The sequence below is a fragment of the Copadichromis virginalis genome, linkage group LG7, assembly GCF_057382275.1.
Source record: "Copadichromis virginalis isolate Kocher_CV1m ecotype Utaka linkage group LG7, C_Virginalis_male_GT1.1, whole genome shotgun sequence".
Taxonomy (NCBI): Eukaryota; Metazoa; Chordata; class Actinopteri; order Cichliformes; family Cichlidae; genus Copadichromis; species Copadichromis virginalis.
In genome coordinates this window covers 10,110,839-10,134,984 of record NC_140624.1, presented here as the reverse complement: position 1 = coordinate 10,134,984, position 24,146 = coordinate 10,110,839, and the positions used below count along the sequence as shown (strand labels likewise).

General features: G+C 42.5%; 1 protein-coding gene across 3 annotated transcripts in view; it reads left to right on the top strand.

The window, feature by feature from the left end:
- The window catches only part of frmd4a (FERM domain containing 4A), a 99,240-nt gene that overhangs the window by 15,661 nt on the left and 59,433 nt on the right, over nt 1-24,146 (top strand). The window contains exon 1 of one of the 3 annotated variants that reach the window (XM_085461629.1): nt 4,090-4,548. The exons of 1 other annotated variant lie outside the window; for it this stretch is intronic. In XM_085461629.1, coding sequence (XP_085317755.1) covers nt 4,516-4,548 — 33 coding nt within the window. In that variant the 5' untranslated portion in view covers nt 4,090-4,515. Of the gene's footprint in view, nt 1-4,089; nt 4,549-18,624; nt 19,230-24,146 lie in introns of those variants that run through there. One more of the 3 variants, XM_085461626.1, reaches the window with a different exon arrangement.

Here is a 24,146-nt window from a genome sequence, read left to right as displayed (position 1 = left end):
AATTTCCCCATGGGGATCAATAAAGTATCCATTATTATTATTATTATTATATTGCATAATAAAGGTGTTCATATTAAATACACACTGCGGGTCTCAATAAAGTGCTGCACTTTGTGAAAGGTGACTCAAGTCACCTTTGCACAGTGCTGTAGTTCTGCAGATATTCCCTGGTTGAATTTCCACTATTGGATATTTTAAAAAATCAAACTAAATAATCAAACTAAAAAAGTGGTGTCTGGCTAATTTATCAGAAGAGCACTGAAACGTCCAGAGTGGCAGATGGAACAACAGATTAAACGACAAAAAAGACATCAGGTTGAAGCATGAGTTGGAGAGCCTCTACAAGGAAAAAAACTCAATAAAAAAAACCAAACCTCGTTTATGCTTTCTTTTTCTTTTTTCTTTTCTTTGTTTTGATGTAGTTTAATTGGTAATCATTGCAATTAATTCCTTTGTTTCCCCATGAAGTTACAGTCTCTAATTACCTCAGCCGATTGGCCGTCTGCTTTTTGCAGTGTAATTGCAGCTCTCAATAGAAACACAAACAGCCAGAAGAAAATTACACACCATTTTCACATTTGTCCATGATGTGACCCTCATATGTTCACTCAGTGGAAATGCTGTTGTCTGTACTGGAAAGTGTGAAATTTACAACGAGGGTTAAACGCAGAAGAATATAAAAAAGCAAGCGTGCGAGAACCTAGAGGCGCCAGAACAATAAAGCTGCACACTCGGACCAAAGTGTGTCTGCTCACATCAGAGTGATGGAAAAAGTCACCAGGGATTAATTTTGGGGTTCAGCTGGGGCGACGGGGAGAGGAGTGAAGTGGAGGAGAGGAGAGTAGATGAAGGGGGATGGGGAAAGGATGGAGGCAGTGGGGATGGGTTTAAGGAAAGTGTGCATTATTGAAATGTGCAATACCCTGTGTAGTATTGTCCTGTGATTGCGATGTTTATCACCCCCTATATTCCACCCATTCTATTCTTTATGTCCTGTAGAGGTGTAATAGTGAGTGGGATGACGAGGTGTGTGTGTGTGTGTGTAGGATTTGCTGACAGGTTAACATTCACTGTCAGCAGTAATGTGTGATGGTGATATATGGGTATGACAGCACATATAGTCTGGTTAAAAAAAAAAATAGCACTTCGACCTTATGCCTCGATGAATTTTTATGTTTGTCCCCTCAAAAAAAATGTTTTATTTAGCCAGAGTAGTAATATATATTTAATAAAGAGAAACAGAAACTGTGAAAATTTGCTGTGAAAATAAAATAATTTTCAGGCGCAAATGCGCTCTAGATTTATGTATAAACTTACATTTAAGAGCCTGCTGTGAGGTCAGAGGTCATCTTATTAATGCAATTTGAGCTCCTCTCTTTGCCTCCCTATAGAGACCTCTGTGGCGCCTGACAATTTTCACCTCATCAATAAGCTGGTGTTTTACAGAACTAGGGATTGATACAGTGTGTGTCTGCACTGTCTGTTTATGTTTATTCATCTGTGTCTGTTTCATGTCACTGAGGCGTGTGAATTTGTTAGCACGTGCAGCGATACGGTCGCGTGGTGTCATGGCGATGTTCCGTGTGAAGTAGTAAATTGTCTTATGTTAAGTGAACCGAGGAGTGTTTTCCCGAGGGAAATCTTTTGTTTATATATGCGTCATTAATGAAATTCATGACTTTGAATGCTATCCCTTTTTAATTAGATGGTTAGTAGCTCAGTGGCTGTAAATATTGCATAAATTTCAACCTTATGGATCCCCGAGCAGTGCTTTTATTAAGCATACATTCATGTTTGTGATGGCGTAGTCCAGAGAAGACTCTTGTGCAACCTCAGTCTTTGCATTAACGATAAAATCAGTTTGACAATGCTTGTTGTTCATACATGAACATAATAGGACCACATTGGTGATCATGTCCATGCATTGCTGTGCTTAAATGTCTGCGCCGTCCAGGCAAGGCTGCGATCAATGCTGAACTTTGACAGCAGATTCCAGTTTATCTGCTTTTTCATCGGTGCAGTGGATATCTGATGGTGTAGTGGTCACAGCAGGATTTCAGCTTGTCGACACAAATCAATCACTTGGCCATTGATTAACTGCTGCTGGGATGTAAACGTACCTGAAGACACACATATTGATGCACTTTGACCAAATCATGTTACGGAAGAGAGCAGTGGATGCTTTTTGCGCAGCCTGATGTGTTAAAGTTAGACGTAATAAATGGAATTATTCCTCTTATCTCCACTTCAGCACACATTAAGAGTGTTTAGAACCATTTGTTTAACACGCTTTTCCTTGGCTTTTCTCTGTTGGCCCTCTGTGTGTTTCAGAATTGATTCTGGGATTTTACTGACCAATTTTAAAGCAGATTTGGGTCAAAAATGCCGATGTGCCCGTATGAACCAGTTCACAGCCTTTTAATTTGAGGTGCTCAGGGCTTAAATGTAAAGATGACTGATTTTGCCATCAGGGCTCCTCAGCTTTGGAACAGCCTGCCTGAGGAGATAACGCTCACAACATCAGTGATGTCCTTTAGGTCAATTTAAATACTCTTAGGGCAATTTGAATACTTTTGCTTTCATTTAAAAAATGTACTTTACTTTTAATTTTTTATGGTCCTTAATCGGCTGTCTAATTATCTAGGATTTTTCAGTTGCCGTGTTTTTATTCATTTCATTCGTTTATTGATAGTTTTTAATATTGACATTTTGTCAGTATAATATAATGTGTCATTTTATTGTTAATTTTAAACAGCCTCTCCATTCATCATTTTGTGTTGGATTTCTGTTTGGCTTTCTTTATTTAATTTACAAGCAGATTCCTCTTTTTCCTCACTTCTTTTACAGCACTTTGCAAAGTCTGTTGTTAATGGTGGTATACATAAAAAGTTATTACTGTTCTCTTACTGTTTTTATCAGAAGGACATTGTAAATTTAAAGGTTAGGACTGTGGAGGGGCAAGGATATGTTATGCTGTAGACAAAAGCTAATCAGGAATCCTCAAAGATAAATTATATAGCAATCATCTGAGTTAATTTGATTCTTTTTTGGGCCTATCTGGGTCAATTACAAGAAGCAAGGATAAGAAACAGGAGAGGCAGAGTGCTTCAATTGCATTCCAGGTATAAAGGCTTGTTGAAGTCAGCGGGCAGCCATTTGAACCACTGATGTCTTCTAAGTGCATAGTTTGATCCAGCTGCTGTGACTGAGGAAAGACAGCAGGCACAGGAGTGATTTACTTATCTATTTATTTATTCCATGTATTTATTTATTTATTTAGAATTATCCCACCGCCTCTGCGTGCGCCCACCCTAACGGACATTGTTGCCATGGCAACGGCGAGATGCAACTCAGAGCAGAGGTGATGATTTGTTCACATTTTCATCCATTTATAACGGGGAATAACGCTGTAATGCTGTAATAGAGCAACAACAGACTGAATCTAAGAATCTAACATCACAGCACCAAAGCGCTGCTGTAACACAATATACCGGATGACCTGTCACATGCTATGAATATATACTGTGGGCTTTGGTGCAGGTGTAGCTGTGTAAGCGTGGGCATGCCAGGAAAGGAGGGACAGGGTTTGTGTGTGTACTTGTGTGTCTAGAGAGTGACTCATGCCTTGTCTGTTAAGAGAAAAGAGGCTGATCAGGTTGCTAGGCGATTAAGAGCCACTATTGTCTGTAGGGACAATAGGAGACCCAGGAGTGCCCTCTTGTCGCTTTCTTTTCTCTCTCTCTTTTTTTAATCCTTTTTTTTTTACACGTACTACAAATGTACATTTTGTCTGACCCACCCCCCCAGCTTGGGCGGGAACACAGAGTTGACAGTCAGCAGGAAGATCGACAAAAGGGCATTATGGGAGATGGGGGGGGGGATGTCCAAGGTAGCAAAACAGGCGGACAGAGAGATCAGAGTGCAAGCAGAGGGCGAGCACTGCCAGGAGAGCTGTGCCATAGAGAGAGAGCGAGAAAAAAACCTGCAATCATTTGCCACATTGAAGGGAACAAATGTAGCTGGAGGCACTGAGGGAGAGGGAGAGAGAAGAGGACAGGCAGAGAGAGAGAGAGCGGGAGAGGGAGAGAGAGGGGGAGAACGAAAGCCAAGGAGAAAGGGAGAGAGTTAGAGAGAGACAGAAAGAGAGGGCAACCTTCCGTGGACATTGCACGTTAAAGCCACACTGTTTTGTACGGGAAGATCCACACCAACTGACAGGTTGGCGGAAGGAGGAGAAGCACTGGGAGTTTGGCACTGCCCTCTCTCCTGCTGCCTCCCTCTGTGTGTGTGTGTGTGTGTGTCTATATGCTTGCACTCACACACATACAGACACTGGCTCTCTCTGTGAGCCTGTCAGAGCGCTGGGCTCTCTGGGTGGGTAGGGAGCAGTGTTGTAGAAGAGATGTTCGCTCTGAGGATGAGACAGCGTTTCTAACAGGATCTATTTGCGGACTGGAATAATACGGTGACACAATCGAGAGGGGCCCGAGCCCACTGGAACCAACCTCATCAACTATGGAGGGACTGCTGTCTCCAATGAGGACGCGGGTAAGTCACCATGGGGATTGCAGAGCATCCCACACGCTGTTTCTTCCACAGGAATCCATCACCAGAATAGCATAGAGTGAGATGGCGTGCCCTAAAAGCTGCATGATTGCTGAAATAAATCAGAAATTGTAGGCAGGATGCAGGGAGAGAGTGGGAGGCGCACGTCTCAGTTTGGTGTGTAGGTAAAAATGTTAAACCTGAAATTTAGTTTCAGCTTGCATGCAGTCTGTGTGCGTGTGTGTGTGTGTGTGTGTGTGTGTGTGTGTGTGTGTGTGTGTGTGTGTGTGTGTGTGTGTGTGTGTGTGTGTGTGAACAGATTAACAAGGGATTGCTTTGAAAGAATGACTCAGTGTTTTCAAAGTGGTGCCCATCTCCATTCAGCACAAACCACTGGCCTTTTGATTTATGGTAGAGAAGGAGCACAGAAAGAGGTGCAAGGGAGGAGCCGTGCAGTGAATTGGATGAATATCTGAAAGTGGCCTTTCACTATTGTTCCCGTTAAACATGACCTTTTGTATTAGTTGCTCATGTCCCTGTCCGGCATAGTTGACTATAGGCTGTACCCTGTACTCAGCATCTGTTGGACAGTGATTGAGCCTGAAGCACACAGAAAAGGCTTGTGAGAGAAGTAAATTATATGTGTCTGTCTGTGTTAGCGATTGTGTGTTACTTTAGAACGTACAGTACCAGGGAGTTTATTCAGCACCAATGTGAGGACAGTAATCGAGACTGAGAGGTGTCATTCCTTGTACGTTTTGACCCTGCTGCTTCTTCTGGATGGCAGTTTGTGTTACTAAATACATACAGTATATATTGATGTTTATAAAAGCATTACTGCATTATTTTTGCAGGAGATGGGAATGATTTTATAGAAGTTTCTCAGCAGCCATTAATCCAACACTAAATCAGGCGCAGGAAATAAATAACTTATTAGCTGGACCCTCTGTTACTATTTTACCTGCTTCCCCCTTCCTGGGAGGACAAAGATGATTTAGCAGCACTCATTTTATCACCACTGGTACCGACCCGTGCAGCATAAAATAAATTCCCATACATGTGAGAATTTGCATACATTTTAATAGGCTGTTTATTTCTGTTGTAACCTGCAGGTATAGTTCATACACACAAGCTTCGATGTGCGAAGATGCTGAAAGGTTTGAGACACTGGGATGACCTGATGGGATTGTCACACATGAGTACCCCCGTCTGCTCACCTTCCCTCTCTCGCCTTTACAACTCACACTCCTTCTCTTCTTTTCAGTGGGAGTTTTGACCCTTTTTTTCTTTTCCCATGTGCATTTGGATTCGCCCAAATTCTTCTGGTGTTTTAAGCCAGATCTTTCTTGCTTCTCCATCCTTTTTGTCTGCCCACCTGTCCGTCTGCCTGTCTGTCTGCCCCTTGTCGTGTATTTGGCAGTTAATGCGAGCGATGTAATTGGTATTTGCAGATCGGCCCGTGCTTTAATCCAAAGGGGAGTGTTAGCGGGCTGTTTGGAGATAGACTTGGCTTCAGAGATATGGCGCCGAATCAAGTCTGCTATATCTGTGCTGTCTGCCACCCTGGACAGATTTGCCACAGAGCTGTTGGAATCATTTTCAATAACTAAATGACTTTTTGCATTTATCTTCATCAGCCACATTGAGCTTCACATGCCCCACAGTTGATGTGGGTATCTCTGTTTTGGCATCAAAGTCACTTTCAGTGGATTTATGAATCACAGCGTGATGAACCAGTGCAGGAGTCTGTCAAAGTTTATGCTGCATAATCTCATCTTAATACACTTACTCTCATCCTCTGAGATAAAAGGGCGTATGTAGTGAAAGCAGGAGTTTTGATTTGTGGCTTTCAGGAACAGTACGGAAGGTAATAAATCCCAGATATTTGTTTTCAGAAGCAGCGTAATGCTGTGTTGTTTCTCAACAGAAGTGGAGCCATCTACTCTCACAGCAAATACTGCACCTGAAGTAAATAAAAGAAACTGAAAAGAAAAAATGCTATCCCATTTAGGACCATTTTAGCCACTAAATAGTTCATTCTTTCTGAATCTTACTCCAAGGGTGTGCAAAAAGATGTTCAACACCTACTAAGAGATTGAACCAGCTATAGCCTGTAAAAGCTCCACTATTCCTAATCCTCAGCTCACTAAAATGGGGAAATTGTGCTGAGAGGGCCGTGTCAGCTATCGAGTGGCCTTTAGAAGAGCTGTAGTCATATCTCCCCAAAGCTCCTGTTCTCTCTACTTCAATCCAGCAAGTTTTTTTCCATGTGCACTCTCTTTCTTTATTTGGATGACAGTAAAGGCCACTGATGCAGGAAAATGAAAATAAGCATCAGTGAGCTGTGCGTCTGTGTTGCCTGTGCATAGTTACATACAGCAGAAAAACAGGTCAACACGCACACACACACACACACACATTGCATACAGGATGCAGTAAGCAAAGTAATCCTGAGGGGAATCTGAAAAAAAGTAGCTAGTTTGTTAGTAGCTAGTCCATAAACTTTGCTCACATGTACCCCTTGCTATTATATTTTCTCTGTGTCTTTCAATGTGCTCTTACAGTTGCAGTTTATTTTAGTCAGGACAAATATCTCACTGCACTTAATTTCCAAACTTTATCTTAACTCTGCGCACTGTCCTCTTCTTGTTTTTTTTGTTTTTTTGTAAACGAGAGACTTGAGGGTACATCCAGATTCTGTTGGCCCTTGCAAACCCGAAAGATGCGCTCACAGACTCCTAAAAAGAAAAATAGAGTTCCCTGTAGGTTTCCCCTTCTTGTGTCTAATATATGCACATAGGTCAGTAGAACAAGGAGCTCAAACTTCATAGAAATCTTTCTCTGGAGACCGTGTGTGCTTTTATAGGGCACGCTTTGTGCACACAGTACGGCGTAAATGTGCGGGTGTGTGTCTTGTGTATCCTCTCTCCAATCAGCTCCTCCTGTATGTTAGTGGATCAATGAGGAGTAGTTATCTAGAGATTAACCCTGTCAATGCTCTGTCAGTCTAACCAGAGAGACTCCTCTGCTCTTCCTCTCTCACTCGTGTTGTTTAGTTCGCTTTCTCTTTCAGCACTATGTCACTGCCTCTCTCATCTCCAGGCTCTTTCCTCAACTGGTTGTATTTCTTCACATGAGAATTTGTGCGTGTGTGTGTGAGCGTATGCTCTTTGATAATTAAAAAACATTTGTTTTTTTATCATGCTTGCATTAAAATGCAGAGCAATTAATGTTTTCATAGGATCTCATCGCAATGTCTCAAAAATCCAAAAAGTAACAAATGTGGTCACATGGTGAATACAGACGTGCACCATTTTACTAAAAATCCAAAAAGGACTGCAATAGCATTGAAGAAAATCAGAATTTGATATTTCCCTGAATCCTTCAGCCCTAATGTGTGTGTGTGTGTGTGTGTGTGTGTGTGTGTGTGTGTTTGTCCAGATGCCCATGACAGATGGTGCCATTAGAAAAATGGCCATGGGCTTGCACATGCACACACACTCTTCTGCAAACATGCACTTAGTCCAGTTTAAATAACACACACACATCCACACACCTCCCTCCCTGAGGATGCACTGCACCCCCCCCCCCCCCCCCCCAAAAAAAAAAAAATCCCAAATTGTTGTGTTCTCCATACGTGCATGCCTGAAGCCGACCTCGCTGTCTGGATTAATATAATTACGAGTGAAAGGCCAGGATGGTGGGCTTCAGATTTGCAGCAAAAGGTGGGGCTGCATTTGGCAGCCTGCTCAGTCCTCTCTCTCTCTCTCCCTCTCTCTCACAATGAACAGCAGGTTAGCTGGCAGCATTTAAAGGCCAAAGTACGCAGCAGAGGGATGTCTGGTTGCTGAAACCACATGGGGCAAATGCAAACAAACACACATGCTGGGGTTCTGAGGCACAGACACACACATGAACACACATACTCAAACACACACACAGTTACATGTACACTGAATGTAGAGCCACATCTCCCAGCTGTCATCATCTTAGCCTAATAAATGCACTGTCAAGGGAAATCTCCGTTATGGGCTGCATTGGATTTTATGTTGTGATTATAGTTTTTTGCTGAAGTACAAACAGCTGCGCTGCTGCCCTATGATATCATGGGACTGTGTATAAATGGCACACCTCTTCAGCCACATTTCTATTGTTATGTTTGTGCATTTTAATGTTCTTAAATGTCATTTTACAATGTTGAATGATGTAGAATACAATCACAGGTAATGTTAGAGTGCAACTACTTGCTGTGTTATTCCTGTACTGAAACGTTGTCCCATTTGGACAAAAGGTACACAACAGCTCTGATAGTTGTATAAGGCGCATATGATATTGTATATGCTTTGCCTCACACATCTGTATATGGTGATAATACTTTAAAGATTATTGTTGATATTATTATATATATTCCCCACTCGCCCCTACGGGTGGTCAATCCTTCAAGCTCAGGTCCTCTACCAGAGGCCTGGGAGCTTGAGGGTCCTGCGCAGTATCTTAGTTGTTCCTAGGACTGTGCTCTTCTGGACAGAGATCTCCGATGTTGTTCCTGGGATCTGCTGGAGCCACTCGCCTAATTTGGAAGTCACCGCACCTAGTGCTCCGATAATATATATATATAATATATATGAACTTTATTAGCTATATATTATCCTTATTAGCGTCTGTTAATTCACAAAAATTCACAAACCCACCTGCAACACCAGTGCACTGATGACATGCAGAGAGGCAGATTAAGATAAAAAGAGGCTCAACTCTTGCTCTGCAGAGTAAGATTAGATCGGCGGGATGCCATGTTGAGAGAGTCCTCCTCCCACAGTTCCCTGTTTGAAGCGTTTCCTCTCTGCTGAACGTCTCTTTCCCCATTTTTGAAGACGCAGCCCAGCGGCCATGCACCACCTCTGGTCGTGTAAATGTGTGTGCATTTGAGCGTACCCTTTGGTGTCAAGCATGTCAAATGGGCTCTTGTCCCCTTGAAGAGTTCCAAACGATGAGATCAATCAGGGCGCAATTGAACAACTGGAGAAGCAAACCAAGCACTTGATGTTGTCATGGAAACGCGGGGTGCAGATTTTCCACTTCATTGGCTGTCATTAGTCTTGAGGCGTTTTAAAATAATTTCACAGAAAGCAATTGAAAGATGGGAGGGCAGAATTAGTCTTCACATAGATAGGTAGAGCACATAACACGAGAACCGTCGTAAAGATAATTTCGCTATAGCGTGGTGCATTTATTTCTGTCAGTGTTTAAACCCTATCTTTTAAAATAAAAAAGCCTGCAGCAGTCCCATTATTAGATATTGACTCTATCTATGTACTTATATAGAATAGCGTCTCAAGAGACATTGACTGCACTGCCGTAAGCCTTTAGACAATCCAAATGGCAAATGTAATGCTATATTTCCTGTATTAGAATGTAATCACCACTGCTCAACCACACAAGTATCTCTAATGAACCTACAGAGGATTAGTAGTGTCAGAATTCCTACAGTGGGTGACACTGGCTCTAAGAGGTATCATACATCACCCTATCTGTTCAGCTATGTTGCACAGATGAATTTTATAAATACACAAATACTCATGCATACTCTTACCCAGGAAATAAGAGTTTTCTTTTTTTTTTTCCCCTGAAACCATAAATCATTTTCTTATCTCCTCTAGTCATCCACACTTAAGCACTTCTTCCACCATTTACTCTGTCATTTTTCCCCTCTGCACCATCATAGACTCACCATTTCTAGCCCATTACACCCATACTTTAAGCCACCCTATATGTCTTCCCCTGGGCTCTGAACTGTGACCTTTTATAGATGAAGAGAGTAAGCTTGCAGCGGTTACTAGCAGGTCTACTCAGATTTGATTGGCTGACCATATAACTGCCCTGAGGTGAGCGGTAGAGAGAGAAAAGAGGCATACTTATTTGTATTTGTAATGGTGTTAAGAAATAAATAAATCACAGTTGCACCATTCTGACCCATTCGCATGCACTGAGGAATTCCAGCTTTATTAGAAAGTTGCAATCACTCCACCACCACCACCACCACCACGAGTCTCAATTTCAGCCTGTGGCTGTGGAGTTTCTGGCTTCTAACCTGGATAAGCTTAATTGTCAAAGCAGCAAATGTGAAGCTGCAAAGGATTTTATTGCTGTGCTGATGGCTGTTTGCTTGGGTATCCATTTAGCATACTTCCTCATGGTGAATTTTTTTCTAGCAGATAAAAAGAAGAAACTGAACCCACTCGACTCGATGCGTGTTAACATCAACAAAAACTACAGAGCACACCAAATGTGCCCGTACGAATTTTTTTTTAAAAAAGAAGAAGAAAAAAGGATGATAAACACTAATACAAAAAACAACAACGAAACAAACATTGTCTTTTTCAAATTCAGGTACCATAAAACAGTATTTAGGTCTGTTGACCAAAATACAGTTTTGCACTTTATGAAGATTTCTAGTAGAATTTTAAGTTCAATTGTTTCCTTTTAGGTTTAGTGAGGCTTCCTTCTTGTTTTTTTCCCAAATGTCTTTAATCAAACAGCATTTAACAGTTTTACATTTGCGGTTTTTACGCTCTAGTGCGCTAATGGCTAATTCATGATTTATGTACATGGCTGCTCAAGGAGACAAAGACATTGAGCGCTTTTGCATACAGATGCATTGTAGACTCAAAATGTGCACATCCCCAAACACACGCATGCACACTGGTCAATTTGCATGCTCCATAACATCTATGTGTACAGCCCCAGACATATGGACCCATGCGGTGCCACTAGACAGCTTAATTGATGTTGGCTTGTCAGTTTCCTAGCAGTGGGGCTGGGAGGGGTGGGTTCAGGACTGCTTAGAAAAACTGATAGATAGGAGGATGAATGGAGAAAAAGAAGAAAAGATGTAACGTTGGCAGGATAAAGGAGGGGAAAGAATCTGCTTATAGTCAAAGACTGGACTTGGAGGGGGTAGGGGGTTCTTTAAGACACCTTGACAATTCTCAGTTAGGACTAAGACATAAAACCTTTGAGTTCCCTTAAATAAAAAGCATGCATTTTACTGCTTATTGCATAAGCGATCTAAATGCTGGGTGTTTTATTTTACATTTCTATTCTTTCCACCAATCCTTTTCAATCTGTGGACTCTGTGCAGTGTTTGCCAGGTATCCTATTACCTCTCTTCTCCCCTGTGTAGACAGCTGCCATTACGCTGAATTAAACCAAAATATGAAATCAGCATTGCCAGATTGATGCTCATCCATCCTCCTAGGAATATTTACATCATCCTAAGTGTCTCTCTGACCTCTGATGCTCTCATTATGGCTTGTTAGAGCAATTAAAGGTGACGTGTGTCAGATTTATAACTCACCCCTGAGTGTATTTGTGTCTGCACATACACGGATGTGCATTTTCTTCTGAACAGATGTGAGCATCTGCCATTGCAGTTAAGGCCATTAATAAACGTCTTGAGGTGTTTGTATGCGGATGTGTCTGGTTTTCAGCAGCAGCTGGTGTTATTTGCTGTGTGCTTTGTTTGCATGTACATCTTTTTGTGTGTGTGTTTTTTTCAAGTGATTTAAATTAATATATGTAGTTATAAAACGGCACAAGTTAATGTAGATATATATATTTTATATGGAAAACATCTGGATTTAACCCTTCTACTTTAATTTTCTTGCAATTACAGAATAACATTTAAGACACGCACGCAGACACACGCACCGGCAAAGGTTGATGCACTAATTCTGGTAAATACTAATAAATATCGTTGCTAACCATTAACCTCCCAGTAACTTTTTGTTAAACACAGGACATGCATAATGCTCAAAATGCATGTCAGCACTTGTGCAGAGGTTGAACAAAACCAAGGAAGTGTCTAATAACACACAAAAGTAAAAAGCAGATCATGAAGACGAGTCCAACTTCTTTTATTCAGTACACCATCAATCTTACATGAAATGTCGTCTAACAGGTTTCTAAAATGGGTGCAGGTGGATGTTGGGTATTATTATGTACATTGGCATTGAATTGAGCAGCTTAGAAATAATGGTGCAGTACAAATACCTAAAACATAAAAAAGTTCTTGAGAGCAAATGTTTGTTGTTTCTTAGAGCTGCCAGGTGAGTTCAGTGGTAACCGCCCTGTAGAAACGTTGCTGTTGTGGATCTCTAGATCAGCTTTTATCTGCTGTGCCTTTTTTCAAGTGTATTTTCCCCCCGATATGCTTTAATTACATTCACATGAGCTGTTTGTCTTCATTTATTCACCATTTACACTACTTTCACGTATGCAGTGCATTCCACCCTCTTACCACCAGAGTGTGCTGTGCGATGGGATTCCTAATCTTTCCCAAGGCTCCTCTGAATAACAAGCTCAGCACTTGAAAGTCCACCTGAGGAAGAGCAGTCCCGATGGGCCCTGAAGTTATTTTTGTACTTCGTTCTTGGATATGAAGGTTTGAAGTTCCTCTTCACATCGGTAAGCATCAAGAAGGCGAGAGAAAGAAAAAAACTCCTGATGTTGCTTTAGATTGCAGCTGTCAGCTGTTCATTGTGTCCTTTCTGATGTATGGGGCCAATAAGCAGAGACCCTCTGCTCTAATCGGCAGTGGTCTGCTGCTCTGCTGTGTATGAGCGCTGGCTGTTTGGTTCAGATAAGAGCAAAACTGTACACCGCATTTCCTTTCATCATTGTCATCACAATTTTCTCAGCAACGCAGTGGTTGTGGAGTACCCAGGTTCAGAACAGGAGATCATCTGTGTGTGTTGACTGAAGAACAGTGAGGTATATAATCAGTGACCTCATCCTGTATCTCCTGCTGTTCACGAGAGACAGTGAGTGGAAAGAAGAGCAATGAAAGAATAAGTGAAATCAAGAGAGGAAAATGATGGGGCGCCAGTGAGTGAGGATTGAAAGGGAGGGGAGCATATGTTAAATGCTGAGCTTGATTAATAATTATGAGCTGTGTCAGTGACTGAGTGGCCATCCTATTACCCCTGCTGTCTGCTAGAGGGGCAATTACGTGGGATTTGCCCCCCATGTTCCCTCCCAGCAGACTTTCTCTCGTCTCCCTCCAGTCCTTAATGTTTCATGTGGTCAGCTTATACCATTTTATTCCTTCCTTTCCCTTTCATAGTTTGCATAGCACCTCTGTTCCCATGGCAATAGTTGGCTCTGAATGTAAATATGTGGTAAATATCATGGGACGTGACCCTGGCTTGGACAGACCCAGGAGTGATCAAGCACTGTCTGTCACAGCACATCTTTTCTTTGACTGGGGTGCAGATGAGGAGGTGTAGCAAGGACAAAGACAGAGGAGGGTGGGAGGTGACTGGTTTGTCTGGCTATGGCCCCAGGTGGCATCAGGCTGCCTCTCTCTATAAACCCAGTGTCTTTCTGGATTCTTCTTTCATCCCATCCATTCGTTCTGCACAGCAGAGAAACACAAATAAGGTGAAGTGTTTGCTAAAAGATAAGGCGAGTAATAGCTGACTATCAGTTCTGATACAGCGAATAAAACCATAAACACAAGCTGCCATGTTGTTCGACATTTTCCCTTCGCAATGATGAGAAGGATGGCCTCGAGTAATGTCAGGAGGTGGAGATGATCTCCTCAAATTACGTCTTTCTTTTGCTGTACCCCGGGGGGGCTCTCCTTCCCTTCCTCCTCTGCACGTTAAAAAAGACAAAGCCTGAGTCATTTGGCAATGCATTTGCCATTGGTTTGCGTGGTAGAAGCTGAGCCGGAGCACCTGTCAGAGGTGTGGGGCCCATCTGTACAGTAACAAGCAGCTTAGTCCCATGCCTGCAGCAAGAGGTGGAGCTGGCACCGTCTGGCTTGGGTTACTGCCCTCCTGGGAGAAAGCATGCGTGTGTGTTGAGGGTTATAGCATGACTAGTTCATGTTAGCTCATTAGAAGCATGAGGAAATGCAAGTATGAGTGTGGGGGGAGGGGGGGGGGGGTTTACAGGTGCATCCTCTTTGTACTTTGTATTTGTTTATGCACATGCTTCGTTAATTTGTGGCCCGCGTGCCTGAGGGATCATAATGATTTAATGTCTATAAAGGAGGAGAGTTGTGTAGTTACGACGGGCTGAGAGGTTTACGAGAGTTATAAGCACAGCTGCATCCTGCATGTAGACAAATATGGCCGAGCCAAAGGTCTAAAGAATGAGAACTGTGTGGCATGGGTGTGAGCAATACAGGAACACTTACATTAGTTTATGGGGTTTCAGCAGTAATCTCTGTTGCCAAAGCAATTCAAAACATTAAAATAACTTCGAGTTGAAAAATGCCTGGCATTCAACACTGATGTTTACTTAAACTGCAGATTTGCTTATTAATGTCTAAACTGAATGTCTCCAAATTTAGAAATAGCAATTAAGATGTCACAGAAACATATTAAAAGCTTAAAACCATGTTTGCCTCTTTTTCCCCCCTCAGTAACCCAATGTTTTCCGTTGGGAGTACAATCGTGTATAACCCATTTCCCACCATGATCTGTAAAGATTAAATATGTAGCCGCATCATCAAACATTTAACGCTCACACTGCTACAAATCAGATTCCCAACTGTGTGTGTGCCGAGTTTGGGGGGAGAGCGCCTCACGTGCATGTCTTGATCCTAAGTTGATGTGAGTGTGCTGCTTGCATGCTAGAGTAATTCATAAAAAGTTGGGCAGAGTTGCAGGCAGACGAGCGTGCATATTTTTAAACTGAGTGTTAATTGTTAAATCAAGGAAACAGTGTTTTCTTATGGTGTGGTTGAATACGTCTATCCCTGTTTGTTTCCCTGCATAGCGGAGGCTGTGAATCTCCTCGGCACTGGGTAAAGTGGGCTAAGTTTACTGGGGCAGAAAATCCTGGAGCATGACTCAATCCAGTGCCTTCATACAACCAGGCCCTAAAATATGCCTCTGTCGCATTCTGTCTGCTCAGTGCATCCAAGACACACACATACTCTGTGGCGAGTGGCTTGTGTATAGAACAAGCAAGACAGCGGCTCCAACCAAGGGAGAAAAGGTGTAAGGTGCGTATTATTCTTGTGAATGGCTTCTGATCCCCTCGCATATCAGAAGTTCTTTTCATTTTCTCCTCAGATCTTTCAAAGGATATTTTCTGCGGTCTGAGTGTGAATGGGTCCCTTTAAAATCCAAGGTGACTTTCACTGCAGAATGACATAAGATAGTAGCGTGCACCTGCCTCACTCTTCACAGGTATTTCTAGAAATGCTGCAAACACACACACACACACACACAAATGCACACAGTCTCACAGACAGACACAGAGCCATTCCCTGCATTGTGGAATGACAGATTTGGGTTGCGGAATGACACAGCAAAATTCTCATTACTAACAGCGATGAAGTGAATGATTTAGCAGAATCCTTTGCATCTGCGCTGCCTGTCGTTTATAACCCAGAGAAAAAGAGACAAACTGTCAGCAAAGATAAAAAGACAAAAACATTTGCATCATGTAAAAATTTCTGCTAGAGCTTTAATCAGAGAGAAAACGCATCACGCAATGACATTTAACTGGCCAGTCAAACCATATGCGGTCACCACAACAGGCATGCGAGCTTGTAAAGTGCAGTGCTTGGACTTAAATGCCTTCCCGTCCAATGTTAAAGCTGGCAGTAAACTCTTTCGACAGTTAGGTGGAGACAGGTGCTTAAGAGGCTTTATCAACATGTCTGGAATAGGTGGCCCTACTATTTTTGAATGCTTGTATGTATACAAACCTCAACTGACTTGGAAGGCTGCCAGGAGTTTGATTAGCACATATCCCTATTTTGCACACCAGGTGGACATCATGATCAATCAGGCTCACACAGGCGCACGCTCTGTACTCTCGCCTAAAATTAGATTTAAAGAGAAAAACTGTCCTCGGAGCTTTGAGTGTGAAGAAGAATCAGAGAGTCTTGTTAAAGGCCCATTTTGTGATGCACAATCTGAACTGCTGCCACTCTGGTGCTCTTTCTGATTATGGGATTAGTGGGACGGTCAGCTTTCAGGAGGAAACTTATGGTTGCAAAAAATAATAAACATCTCACTGTTCCAGCTTGATTCATATTAAAGTACAGCATACACTGCAGCTTTTTAGCTAAAGGGGGTGACAAAGCATATAACGGTTAAATATAGTTCAATATGCTTGTTGAAGTAGCTAGTATTTAATTCTACTTTTATATATATGTATATGAATACATATGGTAGTCTTTGTGTATCTGTGCATATGATAATCGACGCAAAGCAGTCTTACATTAAACCTTTGTCAGTCGCATGCCAATATGTTCGAGTATGCACATTTATTAGTGCCTGTGAGTTTGCAGTTGTGCATGAGGGAACATAATTGGTTTATCCAAAGAGGTGAGGAGATATTCAGCTCTCTGTGAGTCACCTGTCGTAAAAACATTGCACAGAGGATTCATTCCACTGTCTTCATTTATGTTCCCTTAGACACACAGTCTAGATTATACAGAGAAATCTGGGTTTTAACCCTGCTCGTGCCAAGAAGGAGTCACACCGGGACATGCTGTCCTGCGTTGTCTCTCAGTTGGGGGTTAAGCTCTTCTCTAATTATAAATGCTAGGCTAGGCTACCTGCCGCTATCTCTACACTCCTCTTGGCATTCGGACTCCATGAGCTGCCTGCCTCGCAAGTCTTAATGGTCATATACTATCAATCTTCACCACGCTAGCGGATATTTATAATTCATGCAGCATGCAGATGAAAATTAGAGTGATATTTCTAAGTTATTATGGGTGTTACATATTCACAGCAGTCAGCATTAGGAGCTTCAGGAAGGCGGGATGGCCTCCTGAGGGCAACAAAGGACTGATGGATGTGCACTCTTTAACACCCAGTTGTGTGTATTATGGGGTCTGAATGTGTCCTTATATGTGTGTTTATGCTAAACCTCTCTCTGGTTTCCTTTTCATTCTTTCCCAGCCCTATTTGTTACTGTTCCCCACCCCTTCCCCTAGACTTCATTTGCAGGGACGTAACAACATCAAATCACAGTGCAAAACTGTGAGTTGCACCCCAGTCCTCTGGACTGCAGAGTTGAATGTGAGGACTGATGAGTTCATGAGTTCATGATGACCTCACACCCAAGAGAGTTTAGAGAGCATAGGCCATTGGCATTCTGGGAGTGCATGGATTAGGAAAATAGGGCAGGACGAGGAGGACTGGCTCGAAAAAATTTTTTAGAGGGATGTCTGTGACACCCAGTGAGAGATGAAGTAATTGGAGCAGTTAGAAAACGGTTAATTGTGGAGTCAAAAGATGGAGACGATGATGGATGTGACCATCAGCTTAAACAAAGCAGGGACATTAATTAATTATTATGTCTGAAACTGGTTGCTTAATTAGTCCTTTGGCTTATTTCCGGACTTTTGTGTTGTTACTATGATCTTCTGCAGCTTCCTGTTGTAGCCTGAATTCTGATAGTAAATGCAGAAAGTCTTCCTCTGTGCACTCACATCCTGTTTGTTGGTCCGGCCCAGCTAAACTCATTTCAGTCTGATCCGGCCTTTCTGTTTTTTCTCTTTCTTGTTAATGAACACAGAATAGTGGTGGTGGGGGGTACATTCCACCGGCTCCCGCCAGAAAAACAGAAGCAACCACTCTCCAAGGAGTGTCCCACCAACATCCTCTGTCTCCCCGCTTCCCCTCGCTTCTGCTCTCCTTCCCCTCTTACTGAATTACTGCCCCCTCGGCTATGCACCCTTATTCTCCCCCTCCCGCCTCCAGTCTCCCCCACATACCCTGCCTTCTACAACCCCCACCCCCCACCCCCACCCCCGCCCCACCCCTGCTGCAACTGTTACATAAGCTTCCAGTCATAGATCCAGGCCATATCGCTCTTGTTTTCCCCCTTGTGTGTCTATGAGAGCCTCAGCATCCAAGGCCAACCCTTAATGAGGCTACCACAAAGGCCCATTGATGAGAGGCCCAGTGTGAGAGAGGATGACCCCAGCCAAGAGCACCCAGAACTGTGCATCAGCTGCCCCAGGCTCTCCCTCCGCACAAAGACGCCCACTGTGGACAGAGACCTGAAAAGGCGCCGAGAACAAGAAGGGGAGAGAGAAATGTGAAAAGAGGGTAGAGATAACTCAAACAACTTGGAAAATGTTAGAGCGATATTAAAAAAGTCAGACATATGACTTTGTCACAAAATAGTTGCCTCTCTGAGTGTCAGTTCTCCCATCAAGCCGTACGCCTCCTCTATGCATCCTAGCAAGAACAGTGAGACCACCCTCTGCCCTCCCTCTGCCAGGGAGTTGTCAGTGTCTTCATTTCTCTCATGGATCATAACTTAGATGTGAAGAGGAGATTTGGGAGCCAAACTTGCTGGAGATAGTCTTGTTTGTTACAGCTGGCCATTTGGGAATCTTGCAGTGGATGGAGAATAAAAGTGAATTGTTGAAAAGTTAAGTTGGACTGTTACTGGCACAACTCCTTGGAAGAATTGGATATTATATAGCTGATATGGCTTTATTACTTTCTTTAAGTTATTTATGAGAATTAATCCCATGAGCGAACTGAATAAAAGAGAGAAAGAGAATTTTTCTTAAGTACTTAGTAGAAAAATTACTTCTTTTTTTGTTGCCGTGGTTGTTGATCAGTTGAACGATGACTCTTTCTGCACGACTCGAGGACTTAGAGGTGACCTTGGAACACATGCTTATGGACGTTTTCGTAAGTTTCTCCACAGTTTCTCTTGCTCAACATTGTTTTAACATCTCTTTAAAAAATGCTTTAATATACCCATCTTCTCTGTGTTTTATATGGGTGACCTCTCCAGCGCATAATTTCAGCTGGAGATGGGGGCTGACATATGTTCATGCAACATTCCAGATGCTCTGTTCTTAATTGGTGCTGAAAACACATGCTTATTAACCATCAAATTCTCTGCTTAGGGAGAATTATGGAATAAATTGGCTGACCAGGAATATAACCTGAACTGCTTGGCCTAATATGTGAGTCAACATAAGGTTAGCCCAGGGACTTAAAACTTTGGAAATTTTAACTCAGCGTATGAGGAGCTTTTGTCCAACCAACTCGAAAGTATTAAATGTAGGCAGTGGGCTTACTTTCTGTGGTCTGCATCCTTCATATTTATCTCTCGATAGCTATAAATCTTTTGATTAGCAATGAACGAAATCTCCAAGTAAAGGAATTGGGAATCGAGAATGAAGAAATGGGGGATGAAAGAGGAATGAGAAATAGATGGAAAGTCTGATGGATGTGATAGGCGTGTTTCTGTCGCTTGTGACGCTTGGATAGAGGTAGATTACTCAGATCCCTGTGGTTGCTAAAGCATTTTGGGCTGCTAGAACTGCATCCCACACAGACATTTAGATACAAAAACACATGCAGCTTACATGGTCTACCTCAGCACACACACACAGACAGACACACTTTGTAAATGTGACATCAGAATCCCTGGTTGCTTTGATCTGCCGGCTGCTGTAATGAGTTTGGTCGTTAAGCTGCTGTTTCCCTTTAACATTGTTTACAGGCACAGGCATCTGTTCAAGGAACTGTAATCTGTCTTCCCTGAGATATATATTCAGTGAGCACTATCAGCATTCAATCCGCTGCCACAGGGCTTCAGTGTCACTGAAATATGCTGGGATTTTTTTTTTGCATGCGCGGATCCATCAAACTACTTTGGAGATTTGGTCATTTTCTTTCTGTATATCCAAAGGATGATTTATGACCATGGCAATAAAGATTACTGTTTATGGCCAGAGCAACATTTGGATTATTCATGCACCGCATGTGGGACGGAAAAATTGGAGTAAGGAAAATGCTTCCTTCCTCTACATTTCCTCTCAACATCCTAATTAGAACGCTTTTTTATTTATTTCTCTAATTGCTGGAAGAGGGTGGAAAACAGAGGGTTATCTGGCCACTTTGCATACTTAAATGAGAAATTTTCAAATCGTGTGCACACATTCCAGACTGCTGGCTAGACGTATGCGCATATGGCAATGCATGCATACACAAACACTCACAACATGCAGACGTGAGCTACGCAGAAGCCTATTTCAGTGAACCATCAAGTAAGGGAAGGGGGAATTAAGGACTTATATTGGAAGACTTACCAGCAGTAGATGGTGTTATGGATCAGGCCTGTGATATTGTATATAGTCGTCCTTGTTGTAAAGTGTGTATTCAATAAGTCTGACTGTGTGTATGTGTGAATTAGGACAGTTAAGCTCAGAGACCAGGATCGTTATAGGAAAATTAAGGATCATTAGAATAATGACAGCAGTTCTCCATCCTCTGCTAGAAAAAGACCTCCAGAGCCCTATCTATGCTGCTCACTGGCTTAGAGCAGCAGTGAAGTGCGCAGCTATATTCAAGGGCTCACTGCTATTTTCATTAGCACAGCTGCACATATGAATGATTTAGGGAAGCTGAGAGGATCCGAGGCAATGAACTTCCTTCACAGCCTCTTTTACTACTAGAAAAGGAGGTCACTATTTTGTTGCCACATTCGCTCGCAGGAAGCTGGATATTTCGGGTCAGCAAAGTTGTTGTTTTTTTTTTAATTCAACACTGTTAAAATAAGCTCACACATGTGTGCTCCTTTGAAATTTAATGAACCAGTAATGTGATCTGTATCTGCTGATTGGATTTTTTTCTTGTTGCTATGAAATACTGGTTTCTGGCATCATATCATCTCACGCCAGAGCTGTTGTGCATTGTGCTGCTGAGCTATGAGGAGAGGAGAAGACACACAGACAGGGAGGCATGGCAACTCCTCTTGCAGAGGATGCCTCGCAATCTAGCACAAAGGCTGACTGTCACATCAGCAACTGAGGCAGCGTGATTAAAAATGCATTCAATCCCTGTGTAGTTTAATTGAATCTCCTCCTTGTGCACCCCACAAACACCTCCCAATCATCTCTTCCAACATCACATCTATGATACAGCCTGCAGGCGGTACTAATCCTTCCATCTCCTACTCTTCCTTAGTCCTACATCTCTTCTCGTCTCCCCCATCCCCCGGTTTCTTCCAAAGGAGAAAGACCTCAGCTGGATGGGTTTGCTTCCATCACAGCTGTAATGCACTGCTCTGCTTTTTTTTTTTGTTTTCGTCTCCATCGTCTCCTCTGCTTCCAGCAGCCATAAAGTACTGGTTTATATCTTTGGGAGAGCTATTTGGTCACAAAGGGCCTGTGGTCTCTGAGAGCATTCACTCCGCCAGGAGCACAAACACTGTGACGTACCGATACCAAGCGCTTCCTTGTCACAATGAGAGTTTTGCTACGGAATTATGCAACATGCGTGTCTACAGTACATGCATACAAAAAGCCTCTTTATTAGCAAACTATTCTCTTTTGACTGCACTGCTGCAGATGTGTTGATTCAAACATTGGCTATTGACTGAGTGTATTATGTGAGAGTATTCTGTTATGTAATGGGTGTGTTCTCTGACCAGTTCTCTGACCGGTGACAAAATTGTTCAGCTAGTGCGAGCTGACCTCTTTCCCCTTTCTGTTTGCACCTCGTCACTCACTCTCCCGTTTGCTCCCAAGCAATCAATTGTCCTTTAATCTGAAATATTTTGATCTCGATATTGATTGAGATGTGACTTAAGTATCTTTCTTATTAACAAAAAAAAAAATCCTGCAAGAAGAACAAAACCAGCATGTGTCAGTCGATCTCTCATTGTTATTTGAGTCCGTCTTTCTCTACACTGTCTGCATCCTGCAGCCCCAAGCCCATTTGTTACTACTGGAGATATAAATATTTAAAAGCTGGACAAAAAGAAGAAGAAGTAAATAATGCCTTGTGCGGGGCTATTTGCAGTTGCAGAATCAGGGGATTGACTCAAAATAAACTACAGTCCCTATTCATGTTAATGGAACAAAAGAAAAAAAAACTATGTCCCCCAGTGCAGCAATGGCTCATTGTTGTGTTTTGATAGCTTTTGGGCAACAACAGCTGAGAGAAATAAGCAATATCAGAGTTTGGTTATACTAATATTTGATAGCAGAATCAATTTGTTTTTATTTATGGGGGTCTTGTACGATTTACTGAGTGGAAAATATTTACAAGAACGGAGAAACTTCTTTTTTTGAAAGAGATTATTCAAATTTCTTTTGAAAAAGAAGTTTGAAAAGTATAGTAATATAGTCAGTTTCTGCAATCAGATGTATCTCATTTACTTGCCACATTAGTCTTTGGCAGCAGGATCATTCAAACAGAATTAAATAAATAAATTTAATAAAAACAACAACAAAATTATCATAAACTCGATCCCATTTTATGTGCAGACGGATCAAACCGATGAGCCATTATCATTCATCCTTCAATTTCCGTCATGGTTCAGATTCGGATGTCAGCTGGCCCAGCACACGCTCAGGGCTTCCAGCACACTCGGGTGAATAATTCAGAAGCTTTGAATGCTTTTCTCTGAGGCATATTGCACATCTAGCACCACATTCAAATGTGTTTTTGCCCTGCTAATAGACTGCTGATTGGCCCATTGGAATGATATATTGTAATTCTGTTAAGACATAGATGGCTGGATAATAGCAGTGTATTTGTGGACTGCACTTGGACAAAGATTTTATTAAAGGCCACATTTATCTTCTGTGTTCCTAAGGCTAGAAAGACAGCCTGACTGCAGTGCTTTGGTGCCAACGCTTTGAACAATAATATTACGGAACAACACCTAAGCAGGTTTGCAGTTTGCACGCACACTCTCGCGCACACACACACACACACACACATACAGACAGGTTGAGCAGATGTGTGCTGAGCGACACAGTTTGACCAGGACAACCTGTCCTAGCGTTGCACCAAATCTCTCTGAAACACAAATATGCCCCAGTTTTTACTGTGACTCATATAAAACAATCTCACAGGCGATCCATTACCTTTCTTAGCATGTAATGGTGTTTCCCGGGTTCTCTTACACAGACACTGCTGAGAAGATGGTAATTGAAGTGGATGCTTCCCTGTGGAGAAGTCATTATGATTGGTTCTGGCCTGATGAAGGGTGGGGAGGCCCCACATTCTGCTCATCTCACTCTCAGGAGATGCAAGGCTGGCATACATGTAGAAGCGCAGATGAAAGCACACAGTGAGCAGCGAATCGAGTTACGCTATCAGGGTGGTACTGTTTAGCTATACAATCGTTTATCTGTTTTGCCTGCGATGATGCTGTAACTCAACCCTTTGTAATTTGTGGTGTCTTGAAACGTAAATAGTCAATCCCCCTCCATTCCGCTTGGGACGGGGAGTCGGTCCAACTAGAGGGCATTTCCATAAACACATACTCCCACACACATACACACGCACACAGACGCACAAACATACAGAGTTGAGGAGCAGGACCATAGGGATGAGTCAGACAGCCGTGGGCAGAGACTGGCTGGGTTATCAGGGTAAATTAATGCATCACAATGCCGGGAGTCTAGCATTGGAGAACCATCGCTTCTTATTGTTGCAACTACGAACAAAGACTAAGCAGACACGCACAAAAAAAGAACAGCAGAAATAAAACCCAGACAATCCAGCTGCTTTGTTTCCCTCATTAGCGTCTCTCAGGTGTAGATTTTCTTTTCTTTTTCTTCCTCTCTCTGCAGTTTTTTT